This window comes from Chiloscyllium plagiosum, chromosome 12 (assembly GCF_004010195.1).
Source record: "Chiloscyllium plagiosum isolate BGI_BamShark_2017 chromosome 12, ASM401019v2, whole genome shotgun sequence".
NCBI lineage: Eukaryota > Metazoa > Chordata > Chondrichthyes > Orectolobiformes > Hemiscylliidae > Chiloscyllium > Chiloscyllium plagiosum.
The window spans coordinates 55350582-55369420 of NC_057721.1; the positions used below are offsets into that span (position 1 = coordinate 55350582).

General features: G+C 39.9%; 1 protein-coding gene across 2 annotated transcripts in view; it reads left to right on the forward strand.

Moving 5' to 3' along the window:
• Positions 1–16980, forward strand: part of zbtb11 (zinc finger and BTB domain containing 11) — a 37311-nt gene extending 20331 nt beyond the window's left edge. For both annotated transcript variants that reach the window (XM_043701112.1, XM_043701113.1), the window contains exons 7-11: positions 2556–2700; positions 4819–4936; positions 8861–9019; positions 13009–13184; positions 14849–16980. In XM_043701112.1, the coding sequence (XP_043557047.1) occupies positions 2556–2700; positions 4819–4936; positions 8861–9019; positions 13009–13184; positions 14849–15501 (1251 nt within the window). In that variant the 3' untranslated portion in view covers positions 15502–16980. The remainder of the gene's footprint in view (positions 1–2555; positions 2701–4818; positions 4937–8860; positions 9020–13008; positions 13185–14848) is intronic.
• Positions 16981–18839: the final 1859 nt, after the last annotated feature.

Sequence of the window (18839 nt, forward strand, 5' to 3'; positions counted from 1 at the left end):
AGTTCTGTATCCAAATGGCTAGTTCTCCCTGTATTCCATGAGATCTAACCTTGCTAATCAGTCTCCCATGGGGAACCTTGTTGAACGCCTTACTGAAGTCCATATAGATCACATCTACTGCTCTGCCCTCATCAATCCTCTTTGTTACTTCTTTAAAAAACTCAATCAAGTTTGTGATTCATGATTTCCCACGCACAAAGCCACGTTGACTATCCCTAATCAGTCCTTGCTTTTCCAAATATGTGTACATCCTGTCCCTCAGGATTCCCTCCAACAACTTGCCCACCACCAAGGTCAGGCTCACCGGTCTATAGTTCCCTGGCTTGTCTTTACCGCCCTTCTCAAACAGTGGCACCATGTTTGACAACCTCCAGTCTTCCGGCACTTCACCTGTGACTATCGATGATACAAATATCTCCGCAAGAGGCCCAGCAATCACTTCTCTGGCTTCCCACAGAGTTCTCAGGTACACCTGATCAGGTCCAGGGGATTTATCCACCTTTACCCGTTTTGAGACATCCAGTACTTCCTCTTCTGTAATCTGGATATGTTGCAAGATGTCACCATCTATTTCCCTACAGTCTATATCTTCCATATCCTTTTCCACAATAAATACTGCTGCAAAATATTCATTTAGTATCTCCCCCATTATCTGTGGCTCCACACAAAGGCTGCCTTGCTGATCTTTGAGGAGGTAAAAACTAGGTAAAAAAGGAGCCCTATTCTCTCCCTAGTTACCCTTTTGTCCTTGAATATATTTTTAAAAACCCTTTGGATTCTCCTTAATTCTATTTGCCAAAGCTATATCATAACCCCGTTTTGCCCTCCTGATTTCCCTCTTAAGTATACTCCTACTTCCTTTATACTTTTCTAAGGATTCACTCGATCTATCCTGTCTATACCTGACCTATGCTTCCTTCTTTTTCTTAACCAAATCCTCAATTCCTTTAGTCATCCAGCATTCCCTATACCTACCAGCCTTTCCTTTCACCCTGACAGGAATATACTTTCTCAGAATTCTTGTTATCTCATTTCTGAAGGCTTCCCATTTTCCAACCGTTCCTTTACCTGCGAACATCTGCCCCCAATCAGCTTTTGAAAGTTCTCGCCTAATACCGTCAAAATTAGCCTTTCTCCAATTTAGAACTTCAACTTTTAGATCTGGTCTATCCTTTTCCATCACTATTTTAAATCTAATAGAATTATGGTTACTGGCACCAAAGTGCTCCCCCACTGCCACGTCAGACACCTGCCCTGCCTTATTTCCCAAGAGTAGGTCAAGTTTTGCACCTTCTCTAGTGGGTACATCCACATACTGAATCAGAAAATTGTCTTGTACGCACTTAAGCAATTCCTCTGCAACTAAACCTTTAACACTATGGCAGTCCCTGTCTATGTTTGGAAAGTTAAAATCCCCTACCATAACTACCCTATTATTCTTACAGATAGCTGAGATCTCCTTACAAGTTTGTTTCTCAATTTCCCTCTGACTATTAGGGGGTCTATAATACAATCCCAATATGGTGATCATCCCTTTCTTCTTTCTCAGTTCCACCCAAATAACGTTCCTGGATGTATTTCCGGGAATATCCTCCCTCAGCATAGCTGTAATGCTATCCCTTATCAAAAATGCCACTCCCCCCTCCTATCTTGCCTCCTTTTCTATCCATATGTATAACACAATATTTCTCCAATCCTCGCTTGATTTCTGGTCTCTATTGGTTATATGGTCTCAGCTGAGAATCAAGTAAAAGTATTACATTTGGCCATAGCACCACTGTGTGATGGAAGGAAAAATATCAGGATTCCCTCTTCTGATTACTGTACAGTGATCAATACAGCCATTGGGTGAGAATAGGATCAGGTTTGACCTGAGTGTCAATAATGGTTGTCAAAAAATGCAGTGGTGGAAAAGTACAGCCAGTCAGGCAGCATCCAAGGGGCAGGAGGGTCAATGTTTCAAGCATAAGCTCTTAATGAGGAATGTGGGGGATGCTGAGAGATAAATGGGAGAGAGGTGGGGCTAGGGGGAATGTAGCTCGGAATGCAATAGGTAGATGAAGGTGGAGGATGATGGTGATAGGTTGGAGCAGAGGGTGGCACGGATAGGTGGGAACAAAGATGGACAGGTAGGACAGTTCAAGAGGGCAGTGCCACATTGGAAGGTTGAATCTGGGAGGGGAAATGAGAATACTGGTGAAATTAACTTTGATCCCATGTGGTTGGAGGGTCCCAAGGCAGAAGATGAGGTATTCTTCCTCCAGACGTTGGGTGGCTAGAATCTGGCAGGAGTGGAGGCCCGAGGACCTGCATATTCTTAGCGGAGTGGGAGGGTGAGTTGAAGTGTTCGGCCACAGGGCAGTGGGGTTGTTTAGTGCGTATGTCCCAGAGATGTTTTCTGAAATATAAATAATGGTTGGTTAAATGAAATGCCAGAAAGTGTGCAATAGCCATTTGGTGGTAACCCAGTCACTGTTTTCAGGACCTAACTGCAGCATATTCTGTTGTGAAACAGACATAAATATACTGGTATTTTTACGTTCTCCTTTCTGTAGATATGTGGAAAGACATTTGGCTATAAACATAGCTTAAGACTACACATGGCTCATCATGAAGGTAAAAGGGAATTCAGTTGTGAAGTGTGTGAAAAATCGTTTGCTACAAAGCGCAGTCTTCAGGAGCACAACAGCGTTCACACAGGTAAGGTAATAAAGCTCAAATACATAACAGTTTACAGTTGATAGATGTTGGGGAATAAGCAATTTCGTTTTTCCTGTCCCAGTGTAATTTCGCCAGTAACACTCAGGTCTCAGAGTGACACGAACAAGTGCAGAAATCCTGGTTCGACTCCACTTGGAGTACTTTGAGTAGATCTGGGTGCCATTACACCTTAGGAAGGATATATTGGCCTTGGAAGGAATACAGGATGGGTTTGCAAGAACATCTTGATACCAGGGGTTAAGTTATCTGAGGAAATTATACAAATTGGTCTGTTTACACTAGAATTTAGAAGGCTAAGGGATGATCTGATCAAAGTCTTCAAAATATAATCAGAAAAAGACAGGATAAATATAGATAATTATTTCCACGGATTTGGGACTCTGGAATTAGGGAGCATGATCTGGTCTTAATTTTTAGACTGTGCAAGAGATATGTTAGAAAACATTTGCACACACAAAGGATGATAGATATTTGGAACTGTCTTCCACAAATGGCAGTTGATGGTAGGTCAGTTATTACTTTTAAATCTGAGATTTCTTTTTTTTTTAAGCTAATGCATTGAAGGATATTGGCTAAAGGCAGGTATATGGAGTTAGGTCACAGATCAGCCATGATGTCATTGTATGGTAGAATAGGCTCAAGGGGCTAATTCCTGTTCCTATGTTCCGATAACATAGAAACATTTATTATATAGAAGGAATCCATTTGGCACAGAACTCTGGAATTTTCTCCCTAAACCCCTCTACATTTTTCTTTGAGGCTCCTTACCTATTCAACCAAGCCTTTGCTCATATATCTTAATATCCAGTTATATGGCTCAGTAAACAATTTTCATCGAATCATGGGATCCCTACAGTGCAAAAGTAGGCAATTTAGTCCATCGAGTCCACCCTGACCCTCCAAAGAGCATTCCACCCAGACACAACCCCTCCTCTATCCCTGTAACCTTGTATTTTCTGTGGCTAATCCACCTAGACACTAAATGGGCAACTTTAGCATGGCTAATCCACCTGACCTGCACATCTTTGCACTGTGGGAGGAACCGGAGCACCGGGAAACCCACACAGAGAGTTTATTTGCTACCACTCCTGTGAAGCATCTTGAGTGATTTACTATGTTAAAGAAGTTGTATGGATCTGTTGTTGTAGACCAGTAATGAATTATCCTTATCCGGCTTCAACATAGTTGATTGCATCATTGTCCTCTAATTCCTGTCCTCCGCTTTATGGAACAGATTCCCTTCCCACCTTTGCATAATTTTCTTCTCAGTGTGTCAAGGATCCCTACCCCACCACGTCCTCACCTACATGTGTTCCTTGACAGCACTTGCTTGTTCAGGTTTTCAACTTTACAGGTAAGTTGATTGTATTCCATTATGCTTCTTGAACTCTCCATGGTCGCAAAGTTGAACTTTTAGGAGATTTTGCAGGAAGAGAGAAATGGAGAGGTTTTGAGATTGGGAAGACTGAAGCTGACATTTTGCTCTTCTACAAAATCAACTCAACACTTTCAGCTTTGACAAAGGGTCAGTTAGACTCGAAACGTCAGCTCTTTTCTCTCCTTACAGATGCTGCCAGACTTGCTGAGATTTTCCAGCATTTTCTCTTTTTTTGGTTTCAGACTCCAGCATCCGCAGTAATTTGCTTTTATTTTTTTCAACACTTTTTGCTGTTGACTCCCATCACGCTTCCGCTAATTGCCTCATTAAACCAGACTGCAACCTCAATCTGAACTTGCAACCCTATGTCCTGTCCTTCATGAGGATTATCTACTCTTGATTACTTCCATCCTATCTCAGTCAATCTCCAGTTAAAACCCCCTTTGTGGCTTGTTTCTATTTTCTTTATTTGGAACATTTCATTTAAAGTACTGCATAAATGTGGTAGAACAAAACTAGGAAAATATTTGAATGATAAGTATTTATCCTTGATTTTCCTATCCTCTTAATCACTTTCTTAGAAAACTGAAGGATGTTCCATGAACATTTGATTAAATATGTTTACTGTTTGTGTAGATGTATTCATTATAACATTTGTAGATTTGTGTTTTAAAGGCATTCTTTAAGTTTTGCAAGGTATGTTGTTTTAATTATTTCAGGTGAATCTAAATACCTCTGTTCAACTTGTGGAAAATGTTTCAAGCGCGCCTCTGGTCTTAGCAAGCACTTAAAAAGACATTTGCCAAAGCCAGAAGTCAGAAACTTTCAATGCACCCAGTAAGTTGGAAAAATGAATTTTTAAAATATACTTGTTATGCAATTGAAAGTATATTAGAAAAAAATGAATACCAAGAAGTTCCACATTGACTGGAATAAAAAGTCTGAAGACTTGAATGTATAACACTTGACATAAATATTTAATGTGTAATATTTGCACTTAAAAAATAAATTTGTTTAACATCGTTGCTCTTCACTGGCCAGCAACCACTAGTTACAACTTGCATTTCTATAGAGCTGACTTTGCTTTCATGGCTGGGATAATTTGTTTAATTCACATTCAGAGAAACTACCTGTTTTCATTCTGTTGAATGGACTTATAAAGTGCAGATGATGCCATTCACATTACTGACCAAGTACAATACCTTTTAATGTGTGTAATGGTGAATTTGCCCTGCAAAATGATCGGTTATACAGTATTTAATTGTTACTTTGTGAAAATTAGGCAAGCGTGACCTCAGGCCTGGCTTTATACTAATCCAATTTTAGATTTGAGATGTTCTGAACCTCAAGAATTACAATCCAAGTGCATCTTTGCTTGAATTCTTAGCATCATTGGGTAATACAGCACAAAAGAGGCACTTTTGGACCATCAAACCTGTGCTGACTATCTACATGAATCCCACTTTCCAGTACATGGCCCATCACCTTGAACATGAGACTTTAAGTACTCATCCATTTTTTTTTTTTAAATATTCAGGTTTCCTAAATCTGCTGCACTCCAAGATAGTGCATTCCACATTCTTACCACCCTCTGGGTAAAAGTTGAAAAATGTGCAGGTTAGGAGGAGTGTTCATGCTAAAGTCATAGAATCATGGAATCACTACAATGTGGAAGCACGCCATTCGGCCCATTGAGTCCATAGCACCCCTCAAAAAAGCAGCCCACCCCCCTACACTCTCCCAGCGCACTGTGAGCAATTTAGCACGCCCATTTGATATAACCAGTACATATATGTTTGGATCATGGGAGGAAACTTGAGCACCCAGAGGAAACCCACGCAGACGTGGAGAGAATGTACAAACTTCACACAGGCAGAGATCTGAGGTTGGAATTATATCCAGGCCTCTGGAGCTGAGGTAGCGGTGGTAACCACTGAGCCACTGTGCTGCCCAAAATTGCCCACATTGTCCAGGTATGTGCAGGCTAGTTGCCTTAACCAGGATAAGTATGGGTTACGGAAATAGATTGGGGTGGGGGGGAATGCTGAAGGCTCAGGGTGGGATATTCCTAAAACTTAAGACCTCACTACTAGTCACTCGGTCAACACACAGAAAATTACAGCTCAGGAACAAGCCCTTCAGCCCTCGAAACCTGCGCCAATCCAGATCCTCTATCTAAACCTGCCGCCTATTATCTAAAGAGCTGTATCCCTTTGCTTCCTGCCCATTCATGTATCTAGATACATCTTAAATAACGCTATCATTCCCGCCTCTACCACCTCCACTGGCAACGCGTTCTAGGCCCCTACCACCCCCTGCATAAAGAACTTTCCACGCATATCTCCCCCTAAACCTTTCCCCTTTCACTTTGAACTTGTGACCCCATGTAATTGAGTTCGCACTTGAGAAAAAGCTTTTTGCTATCCACCCTGTCTATACCTGTCATGATTTTGTAGACCTCAATCAGGTTCCCCCTCAACCACCTCCTTTCTAATGAAAATAATCCTAAACTATTCAACCTGTCTTCATAGCTAGCGCCCTCAATACCGGGCAACATCCTGGTGAACCTCCTTAGCACCCTCTCCAAAGTATCCATATCCTTTTGGTAATGTGGCAACTAGAACTGTATGCAGTATTCCAAATGCGGCTGAACCAAAGTCCTATACAACTGTAACGTGACCTATCAACTCTTGTACTCAATACCCTGTCCAATGAAGGAAAGCATGGCTGTATGCCATCTTGGACACTTTACTGACCTGCGTTGCTACCTTCAGGGAACAATGGACCCGAACACCTAGATGTCTGTATGTCAACTTTCCCCAGGATTTTTCCATTTACTGTATCGTTCGCTCTTGAATTGGATCTTCCAAAATGCATAACCTTGCATTTGCCTGGATTGAAGTCTCATCTGCCATTTCTCTGCCAAACTAGATACATCTTAAATGACACGATCCTTCCTGCCTCTACCATTTTGGCTGGCAACTTAGGGGTGGCACAGTGGTTAGCACTGCTACCTCACAGCACCAGGGCCTCGGGTTTGATTCCAGCTGTCTGTGCGGAGCTTTCCAATTTTCCCCGTGTCTGTGTGGGTTTCCTCCCACACTCCAAAGATGTCCAAGTTCGGTGAATTGGTGCTAAATCGTCCATAGTGTTACGTGTATTAGTCAGAAGGAAGTGGGTCTGGGTGTGTTACTCTTCAGAGGGTCGATGTGGACTTGTTGGGCCAATTGGCCAGTTTCCATACTGTAGGGAATCTAATCTAAACTTTTCATTGTATCTATATTCTGCTGTATTCTCTGACAGTCCCCTTCACTATCTGCTACTCCACCAATCTTGGTGTCATCTGCAAACTTGCTACTCAGGCAACCGATACCTTCCTCGAAATCATTTATATATCACAAACAACAGTGGTTCTAGCACGGATCCCTGTGGAACACCACTGGTCAAGGTCTCCATTTTGAGAAACTCCCTTCCACTACTACTCTCTGTCTCCTGTTGCCCAGCCAGTTCTCTATTCTTCTAGCTAGAACACCTGGACCCCATGTGACTTTACCTTCTCCATCAGCCTACCATGGGGAACCTTATCAAACACCTTACTGAAGTCCATCTTTATATGACATGTACAGCTCTTCCCCTATCAATCAACTTTGTCACCTCCTCAAAGAATTCTATTAGGTTTGTAAGACATAACCTTTCCTGCACAAAACCCTGCTGCCCATTACTGATAAGCATATTTCCTTCCAAATGGAAATAGACCCTATCCCTCAGTATCGTCTCCAGCAGCTTCCCTAACACTGACATCAGGCTCACTGATCTATAATTACCTGGAGTATCTCTGCTACCCTTCTTAAACAAGGGGACCTCACCCATATTCAAGGATGCTGCAAAGATATCTGTTAAAGCCTCAGCTATTTCCTTACTTCCCTCAGTAACTTGGGCTAGATCCTATCCTGATCTGGGGACTTGTCTATCTTAATGCTGTTTCGTGTCTACCTTCATGCCTTTTACCAATCTTAATGTCATCTGCAAACATATCATCATGCCCATCACAAACATTAAGGGACCAGCACTGATCCTTGTGGTATGCAAATGGACACAGGCCTCCAGTTACACTTCTACCACCACCCTCTGCCTACCACTACGAAGCCAATTTTGAATCCAACTTCCCAAATTACCCTGAATTCCATATGCTTCTATCTTCTTTCTCAGTCTCCCATGTGAGATTTTGTCAAAGGCTTTGTTGAAATCAATGTAAACTACCAACTATATCTATACACCTAATCACCGCTTCAAAAATTTCAATTATATTTGTTCGTCCTGACCTCCCTCTGAAAAAGCTATGCTGACTGTCATTGATCAAACCTTGCCTGTCCAATGGAAATAAATTCTCTTCTTCAGAATTTTCTCAAATGGTTTCCCTACCACTGATGTGAGACTCACTAGTCTGTAAAGGCCCTTCAATTCTGGTTGTTCAATGTTCAATGATTTCTGTAAGTTTTGTTTTTGTTGCCACTGACATCTGGTTATGTTGGACCAAGCAATACTATGTGTAAATTCTGGGTTCAATTGTATTTTTTCCATTTAACTCTTCAGCCTGGTCATAGTCAGGTTGTAGTCATGCGGATCTAGATCTGATTAAATATTTTGACTTTGAAAATGATTGAAATTAGATTCACGTGCAATAGCTTAAACAGCTGACAGTACTAATTGGTGTAAAGCCTAATAAGAAAAAACTTATGACAAGTTCTCTTTTTTTTGTAGATGTGAACGAAGTTTTTATGAAGCACGGGATCTGCAGCAACACTTGTATAAGCACCTCGGGGTGAAGCCATTTCAGTGCCAGATCTGTGGGAAGTGCTATAGCTGGAAGAAAGACTGGTATTCTCATGTAAAAGCACACTCTGTTACAGAGCCATATAAGTAAGTGATTCTTCTCCAGGAAAAATAATCTTCATCCCAAAAATGGGCGGCACGGTGGCCCAGTGGTTAGCACTGCTGCCTCACAGCGCCTGTAGACCCGGGTTCAATTCCCGACTCAGGCGACTGACTGTGTGGAGTTTGCACATTCTCCCCGTGTCTGCGTGGGTTTCCTCCAGGTGCTCCGGTTTCCTCCCACAGTCCAAAGATGTGCGGGTCAGGTGAATTGGCCATGCTAAATTGCCCGTAGTGTTAGGTTAAAGGGGTAAATGTAGGGGTATGGGTGGGTTGCGCTTCGGCAGGTCGGTGTGGACTTGTGGGGCCGAAGGGCCTGTTTCCACACTGTAAGTAATCTAATCTAATCTAATCTAATCTAATCTAAAAAAAAAATGTTTTAAGTCCATTCGGTATCCCCAGTGGTTAATAAAATCGTGTTTGGTTTTGGTTGTCAAAAATAAAAATTGGAAGCAAGTTCAAAAAAATCAATTGAGAAGACATGTATATTTGTATTTCTAGTTGAGTGAGCAGCATATTCTTTTCCCAGTTTTCTGAACACTGATTATGAGGGCCAATTTAAGCACTATCACTGTTGCTGTGATCACTTAACCTGAATCTTTTCCTGGCTGTAAATTTCAATACTTCATCATAATTTAATTTAGTGTTGAACAGCATATTAATTAGAATTTTAAACACTATTCTGAGAGTTGAATTTAAGGAGTAGGATTTTTAGTGTTCAATAATTCCCAAGTCATCCCACAATATCTTAGTGATTCATTATTTAAAATCTCAGGTTCTCATCAAGCTATTGTTATTTGTGTTGATTTTTTTTTACAGACAAAACACATGCACTGTTTCTAGTCATTCGGTAGTTATGTACACTTTCCACTTCTATATTTTGTCAAGTTATTTTTGAGACTGTTTAGATAAGCAGCCATTTCTTGGGAAAACTGAATTGGTCTTGAAAGGAATATTGTTGAATTCAATTTAATTTCTATTTGCCTGGTTGCATGTCTGTTTAAAACCCATCCAGGCATTAATTAATTTGATTTAAGTTTACTTACCATTTGGCATCCAGTTAAGTTTTAGATAAGATAAGGAAGGAATGTAAAAGAAACGGCACTGTATTTGCATCCCCAATCTTTTTGCTCAAACAATAGCACTGAACATTTATATAGCAGATATCATGCAATTTGGATACCAGTTCTGAAGGAGAAACAACGGGCTCCATGTTAACTCTGTTTTCTTCTTCACAGATATTGCTAAGCATGCTGAGTTTCTCTAGCAAATCCTGTTCTTGTTTTTCACATCTCCAGCATAAGTAGTTCTTTATTGAATTTTGTTGAGATATTTGAAGTGGCATGCATGGAGGCCAGAAGTTTGATTTTCTTCTCCTTTTTCATCAAACATCTAATAAAGCATTGAATAAAACCAAGTACCACTGGGAAGAAACTATATACAGCTTTTGTGAAGCTAGACTATGTGCTTTCAATATCTCTGATTTGCTACTTGGGAGTGTTAAGCAATAAACTGGCTTGATTTAAATATAATAGAATAGATGTCGGCAAACTAGTGGATGTGGTATGTTTGTATTTTCGGAAAGATTTTGGTAAATTGCGCAAAATCAAACCACATGGTGACAATATACTAGCTTGGATTGAGAATCTGTTAGCACACAGGAAACAGAGTGAGGAATAAATGGGTCATTTATTCGCAATGGTAAGTGTGGTACTGCAAGGATCAGCATTTGTGGCCCAGCTATTCATAATCTATAACAAGGATTTGGGAATAAATTGTAATATTTCCAAATTTATTGATGGCATGAAGTTAAGTGAGGGTATGAGTGGTAGGAAGAATGTAAAGATGTTTTGGGGCAACTGAGACAAGATAAGTGATAAATGATTTAAATGTGAATATAGGAGGATGGTAAGTAGGTTTGCTGATGACATCAAAATGGTGAGATAGTAAACAGTGAAGAAGATTACCTCCGAATGCAACGGGACCTTGATCAGATAGGTAGAGGAATGGCAGCCAGAGTTTAATTTAGATAAATGTGATGTGTTGCATTTTGGTAAGGCAAATCAGGGCAGGATTTAATGGTAGGGTCCTGGGGAGCGTTGTCGAACAAAGAGACCTTGTGGTATAGGTTCATAGTTCCTTGAAGGTGGAGTCACAGGTAGATAGGGTAGTGAAGATGATGTTTAGTATGCTTACCTTTATTGGTCAGTGCATTATTGAAGACAGAGGGGTGACCTTATAGAAGTTTGTGAAATCATGAGGGGCATGGATGGGGTGAATTTCCAAGGTTTTTTTTCCCAGAGTAGGGTATTTCAAAACTAGAGGGCATAGGTGAGAGGGGTAAGATTTGAAAGGGACCAAAGGGGCAACTTTTTCATGCAGAGGGTGATGCGCATATGGGATGAGCTGCCAGATGAGGTGGTGGAGGCTGATACAGTTACAACATTTAAAAGACATCTGGATGGGTACATGAAAAGGAGGGGTTGAGAGATATATGGGCCAAATGCTAGCAAATTGGACAAGATTAATGTAGGATATCTGGTGAGCATGGAGGAGTCGGACTGAAGGGTCTGTTTCTGTGCTGTACGACTCTGACTCTGAGTAGGCAAGTACATGACAACTGCAGTCTAACATGAATGGGTGTGAAGTTGTCCACTTGGTAAGAAGAACAAAATAGTGATGTATAATTTAAATGGTGATAGATTGAGAAAGCTTTATGTACAAGAGGACTTGGATTTCTTTGAAAGCAAGCATGCCAATAAACGGGAAAGCCAATAATATATTCATCTTCATTGCAAGCGGATTTGAGTACAGGACCAAGAAAGTCTTACTGCAGTAATACTGCTCCTTGGTGAGATCAAATCTGGAGTATTGTGTGCAGTTTTGGTTTTTTTTCCTTTAAAAAATATATATATATTCCAAAGAGGGAATGCAGCAAAAGTACACTAGGCTTGATTCCTGGGATGGCAGGTTTGTTGTATGAGGAGAGATTGAGTCGATTGGGCTTTTATTCACTAGAGTTCAGAAGAATGAGAGGGGATCTCATTGAAATGTATATTATTCTGACAGGGCAAGAGAAACTGGATGCAAGGTAATATTTCCCCTGGTAGGAGGTCCAGAACAAGAGTTCACTGTGTCAAATTATGTGGTAGGTCATTTTGTAACGATGAGACATTTGTTCACTCCGGGTGGTGGAATTCCCTCCCACTGAAAATTGTGGAGGCAAAATCATTGAATAAATTTAGGAAAGAAAAGATATTTTATTAACTAAAAGTGTTGAGGGGCATGAATAGAGAATGGGAGTATGATTTTGAGATAGATAATCAGTTATGATTAGGTTGAATGGCAGAGTTCAAATAGCCAAATGGCCTACACCTGTTCCTATTTACTATGTTTCTATTTCAGGTCTTAAGCTTAATCATAGAATAGAGCCCCTACAGTATGGAAGCAGGCAACTTGGCCCATCGAGTCCACGTCGACTCTCCAAAGAGATCCCACCCAGACTCGCTCCCCATACCCTATACCTGTAACCCTGTATTTACCCATGGGTAACCCACCTAGCTGAAGGAAACCCATGCAGACACGGGAAGAATGTGCAAACTTCACACAGTCATCAGAGGGTGGAGTAGAACCTGGGTCCCTGAAGTTGTGAGGAAGCAGTGCTAGCTTGTCAGCTCAAGATAACTGGTAATTCTCAAGCAAAAACAGAAATTGCTGGAAAAGCTCAGCCAGTCTGGCAGCAGCTATGGAGAGAAATCAGACTCAACATTTCGGGTCCAGTGACACTTAGTAACTTTCCAAAGATTTACTCCAATTCCGCTCATTTATTGAAGATTAGATGTGACTTTAAATGTTTAAATGTGACTTTCTTTGACTAAATAGAAATTCTGGCTCACTTCAATATTTCCTCACAGAAAAAGATAACCATCTGAGACCAAAGAAGCAGTATGTACACTATTGATATTTTCTACTTTCAGGTGTAACGTCTGTGGAAAAGAATTCTTTGAGAAGGCACTTTTCAGGCGACATGTAAAGAAGGCCACTCATGGCAAAAAGGGCAGAGCCAAGCAGATGCTTGATCGTACCTGTGAGCACTGTGGGAAAAAGTTTTCCCAACTTCGAGAATATAGGAGACATATGAACAATCATCAGGGTAAGTTATGTTGATTTTAAATTTGCTTTTCAGCCTAACATGGACAAATTCCTAAAATTTGTAGCTGATTTTTAGGTACCACAGTGGTGGAAAAGTTGAAATCTCATAATATGACTCATTTTCAAAATGATGAATATTTAGGAAAATAATCTGTGACATATATTTGCCTTTCACTTTGCCTTGCTACTCAGCTGATCATGTTGATCTAGTGATGAGTGTATTCCCTCTATCCTCCTTTTGCTCCCCTCTTCCTTAATGAAGTGGCTTAATCCTCATTTGGCAGGTTAATTGGCTAAGAATATCCAGCGATATTTCATCATTTGTAGTGTATTGTACTTTGTGCCATCAGTTGAAGTGTACGATCCTTCATGTTTGAAATACTTTATTCCTGTTTTGTTTGCAGATACTGTTTCCTTTTGCAAATAATTTGGAATAATGCAGTTGACTTGGAGTACAGATGTTCTTTCTGAGGCAGATGATTACAAAGAGCTTGCTGCACAGGGAACAAACATTCCATTCTCCTAGTTTCTCCTTCTCTAACGCATCTGTGTCAGTACTTCTGATTTGTCAATGTGTTTCATCAACCAAGAATTCCATTCCACTGTGGTTGACTATGTCTGGCCTAATTCCCACCTCTTCTCCATCATATAATCATAATGATTCACCTTGTTCTCACCCTCCACCCCGCTAGTCTCTGAATTCAAAGCATCACCCTCTATTTCCATCCACCACTGAAGACCTATTCCTCTCAACTCCCTTTCCTGCCAAAAGGACTGTTCCTCTGCAACACTGGTCCAGTCAATCACTCTACATCCTTCCCACTCAATTTTCTACGCAAGTCAGAATATGCAACACTTGTTTTACTTTTTTGTTTCTTCATTTTAGAAGACCCCAAATATTCCTTGCAGTGATGTGCAGGTACATACTTCAGTGTAGAATTCTGTATTCACTGCTCTTAATATAATCTATTCTGCATTGACAATGCAAACACTTGACTGCTTTGCGAATACCTACAGATGTATAGAACTGAAGTTGCTGTATTAAAGTACAGATGGATATTCTTTTTGTGGATAATAGATATCAAAAACTTTATTTCTTTATTGAAGAGTTCTTACTATTTTAGGAAAGAAAATAGAATTAGTTCAATACCTACTGGGAAAATGAACAAGGTCTTTCTTTCCTACCTTTAATTTTCCTCTTGGTAGGGAATTGTTTTCCAGCACCATCACAAGACAACAATTAAGAATGAGAATTCTGGCTACGTTGTTATCCTCTACCCTAAGTGGGGATTCAATTCAATTGACTTACCTTCTAACCAAATTATAAACAGCAAACCTAATATTGTATAAGACTGCGATAATCTTGGCCTGTATCATATAATGTTATAACATACAATGCAGTTAATAATTGAATTATTGAGTTGTATCTTTCAATTTGAAATCATTTGTGAGAGTGCAGTTGGATATTCATGGAATTTGCTTATCACAAGATATTCGCTCACTTTGACTTATGCCTAACATTTTTGCCTCAAACAATACTACCAAATTTGGAACCTTGCTGTGTATTATAATTGTCCTCGTCAGGAGGACAGAATATAAACGGAAATGAAATTTTATTTTAAGTAAAGCTGATGCGTTGCATAAATTATTTCTCTTTTTATTTAGGAGTGAAGCCATTTGAATGTTTGACTTGCGGTGTAGCCTGGGCAGATGCCCGTTCTCTCAAGCGGCATGTCAGAACACACACAGGAGAACGGCCTTATGTCTGCCCAATATGTAATGATGCATACATCGATGCACGTAGCTTGCGCAAGCATATGACTAAGTTTCATAAAGAGCAAGTTCCTGGCAAAATAATGCTAGAGAAAGACACGCTTCAGTTCCACAATCAGGGGACACAGGTAGAACATGCGATTAGAATCTTAGCTGCTGACATGAAAGACGAATTGGAAAAATCGGATTTAATTGGTGAAGAAATTGAAACTGTCATAGTCACTGGAGAAACAATGGGAGCTGTGGAGGCGGTGGAGGCAGTGGAAGCTGTGGAGGCAGTGGAGGCAGTAGAAGCTGTGGAGGCGGTGGAAGCTGTGGAGGCGGTGGAAGCTGTGGAGGCGGTGGAAGCTGTTGCTTCTGTAGAACCTATTGAAGCTGTTGGAGTTGAAAGCCAAGATGAGGCATTGCCCACATTAACGGACCATGGAATTATGCAGGTTGTCAACTATGTACTGTTTCACCAGCAAGGCCAGAAGCTTACTGAAGTTGGGGAGACTGTGGAAGTTGAGGTTGCTCATACTGGAGAAGCTGAAGAAAATGCATGAGGAAATTGAATGATTTGGGACATATCCTAATAATTATTGACAATGTGCAGATTACCCAACACCAAGTAAGATTAGCGCTAAAGCGTGACAGGCAAATAACAAGATAATGGTCTTGCAGAGGTTGGAAATAAATATTCGACAGTCATAATAAGTATAGGTTGGAATCTTCATTTAACAAAGGGGAAATGTTTGAGATGTTGATCTTTATATGAGAAGAGATGAGCTTGTAGCATTCTGCAGCAAAGTGTAAACTTTCACCCATTTTGGAAACAATTTACAATTTTCTTTCTTGCTTCCTTATTTTGAGCATAGGTCAGTTTGCAAATAAATTACTTCAGTGGAAATATTCTTCTATCAGTACTTATATTGGAGATGAGCATTTGTAAATTGCAACATATACACATACAGATTTTTCAAAAAGTAGAAACAGATCTATGGTTGGAAACAATGGATCTTTCATTACCTGCTCTTAGGGGAAGAATGGGCTGGGAGTGTGGATGGATTAATTTACTACTGTGGGTATAAAAATGTGGACAAGAAAATCTATTGGAAGGAATCAATAAGACTTGGAATAAGTGGCAAAAGGAAATTTAATAAGCACAATGTTTCTTTGAGGGAGTAGAAAATAAAGGCTGGATTTCCAAATTCAGAGGGAGCTTAACTTGTCTTGTTAGGGTTATTGAAACTTTGGGTAAGTATTTCTTCAGTTCATGGTTTAAGAATACTAAGGATTCCATTATTGTCATGGCCATAAAATCAATTAAAACAGCAATTTCATGTGCTGTCATCATTTTTACAGATTCCCATTTGTGCTGAAGTGATCTTGAGAAAGCTTAACTTGAGTATGATTGAAAACACCTAAAGATTGTTTACATTCTTTTGTGATATACTGCAGACTTGAGTTGAAGAAGAGTAATGTAAACCTGGAAACACTAATCCCAGGTTACAAGGGAAAGTGCATTTCTGTCAAACAGGAGGTCTTCAGTGGGCATATGAACCTGAAATGTAATTAATGTAAATTAATGTGCATATAAAATAGGTTTATACATTTATTGATTTATGCATGTCTGTACCTTCATAGTCAAGTCACGTGCCTCTGTTAATCATACTATGTATGTAAGTGTGACTTTAAAAATAAGAGTATTTTCAAATTACGCCTATTAGACCACTGAAAGAGTGATTGCTGTTTCTGAAAAACACACCCAGAGTCATTCCAAAAGTTTATTAGGGAAAAACAATTTAAATGTGCAATCAAGAGCTTTTTTTTGTTTTGGTTTGTAAGATATCTGTCTTGTCTGGCTGTAAGCTTTCATGCAGAATTATTAAATTACAAAAAAACTATGCAGTCTTGTTAAACTGAACATTGCGTCAGAAAATACTTTTGTATAATGCAGTAAAACTGGAATTGTTGCTTAACTGTCAGTAAAATCTTTGGTTGCCATGACTGCTGAATAAAAGGATTTGCATAATGTTTTAAAATAAATGAACTACTTATTGTTATTTTGGGAAAACTAATAAAAGAGTTGAAAGACTGGAGCAACTGGGCTTGTATACCCTTGAGTTTAGAAGACTGAGAGGGGATCTGATTGAGACATATAAGATTATTAAAGGATTGGACACTCTGGAGGCAGGAAACATGTTACCCCTGATGGGTGAGTGCCGAACCAGAGGGCACAGCTTAAAAGTACGGGATAGACCATTTAGGACAGAGATGAGGAGAAACCTCTTCACCCAGAGAGTGGTGGCTGTGTGGAATGCTCTGCCCCAGAGGGCAGTGGAGGCCCAGTCTCTGGATTCATTTAAGAAAGAGTTGGATAGAACTCTCAAGGATAGTGGAATCAAGGGTTATGGAGATAAGGCAGGAAGAGGATACTGATTAAGGATGATCAGCCATGATCATATTGAATGGTGGTGTAGGCTTGAAGGGCAGAATGGCCTACTCCTGCACCTATTGTCAATAGCCTATTGTCTATTGAGTTTGCTTCAGATTGTTACTACCTTTTTGGGAAAAATGAATACTATTGTTTGATACTGAATTCATAGTTTCTTTTATGTTCAAAACACAGGAGACATAAAGACCCAAAGGCACAATAGAGAATTGAATACATGGCGTACTACATTAGTTTTAGTATCATACTGTATCAATTGTATAGACCAGTTTGGAATTACAATGTTCTTGAGCCACAATATCATTCTTAATTGTTCAGCCTCAACCCTGCCTTCTAGATGAGAGAATTGAGGTAAGATCAGTGGTCAATCCTACGTAAGCAGTAGATAGTTTTATGTTTTTTAAAATGATATTAAAGATGAGACCATTTCTGTAAATTATACAAGTAGTGTGTATGGGAAAGTGACCAACGATCCTAAAACTTAACAAATATGAACAAATACAAAAGTCTGTTTGATTTAATTCCCACTTCTCTCCACCCATATATCTCAACAAAAGATTTATCTTTAAAATACATGAAGTTGGGGTACCAACCTAGTAAAGACAGCAAAATGTATTCTGATGCAAGTAACCTTTTAATGGTATAAGCCCACAGGCTGAATGACTTGAGGATTGGTGAGTAGACATTGTCTGAGCAAGAGAAACTGACAATGGTACTAATGACACAATTGGAAAATCATAAGCAGATATCAGCTGGAGGACCATTTGTGGGATTCTTCCATCAGTTGCCCATTCCTGCATCAAGCAAGTGATGTATGCATTGTTTACAGGGACAGCAGAATATATCTGACCAATAAGATGGATAATGTCAGGCTTTCCTCATACGCAGAGTGTATACAGAACGCATGTATGTAGCCATTAAATCATGTTTAGAGCAGTCAAGTGTATTTGTGAACAGGAAGAGGCTAGTGAAACTACTCCAATACAGCTACAGTGTGGAAAATTGCCTATGAATGACCTGTATACAAAAGTATGACAAATTCAACTCAGCCAATTACTGACCTATCACTATTCCCTCAATTATTGGAAGAGTGACAAAAAGGGTCATCATGAGTTCAATCAAGCAGCACTTGCAAAGGAATAACCTGTTTACTGATACTCAGATCAGCTTCCACCAGGGTCACCATTGACCAAAGTTTGAACTGGACTAGCCATACAGGTACTGTGGCTATAACAGCAAAACAGTGGGTAGGAATTCTTCATAACGTAACTCAGTCCCCAAAGCATTTCCATTATCTATAAGGCACAAGCTAGGAGTATAATGGAATACTTTCCACTTGCCTGTATGAGTTAGATTTGACAACACTCAAGCTTGAAACCATCAGGACAAAGCATTAGAGCTTTAACAATGCCACCTCTCTCCCTGGCCATTGTATCAGGTTAAACGAGT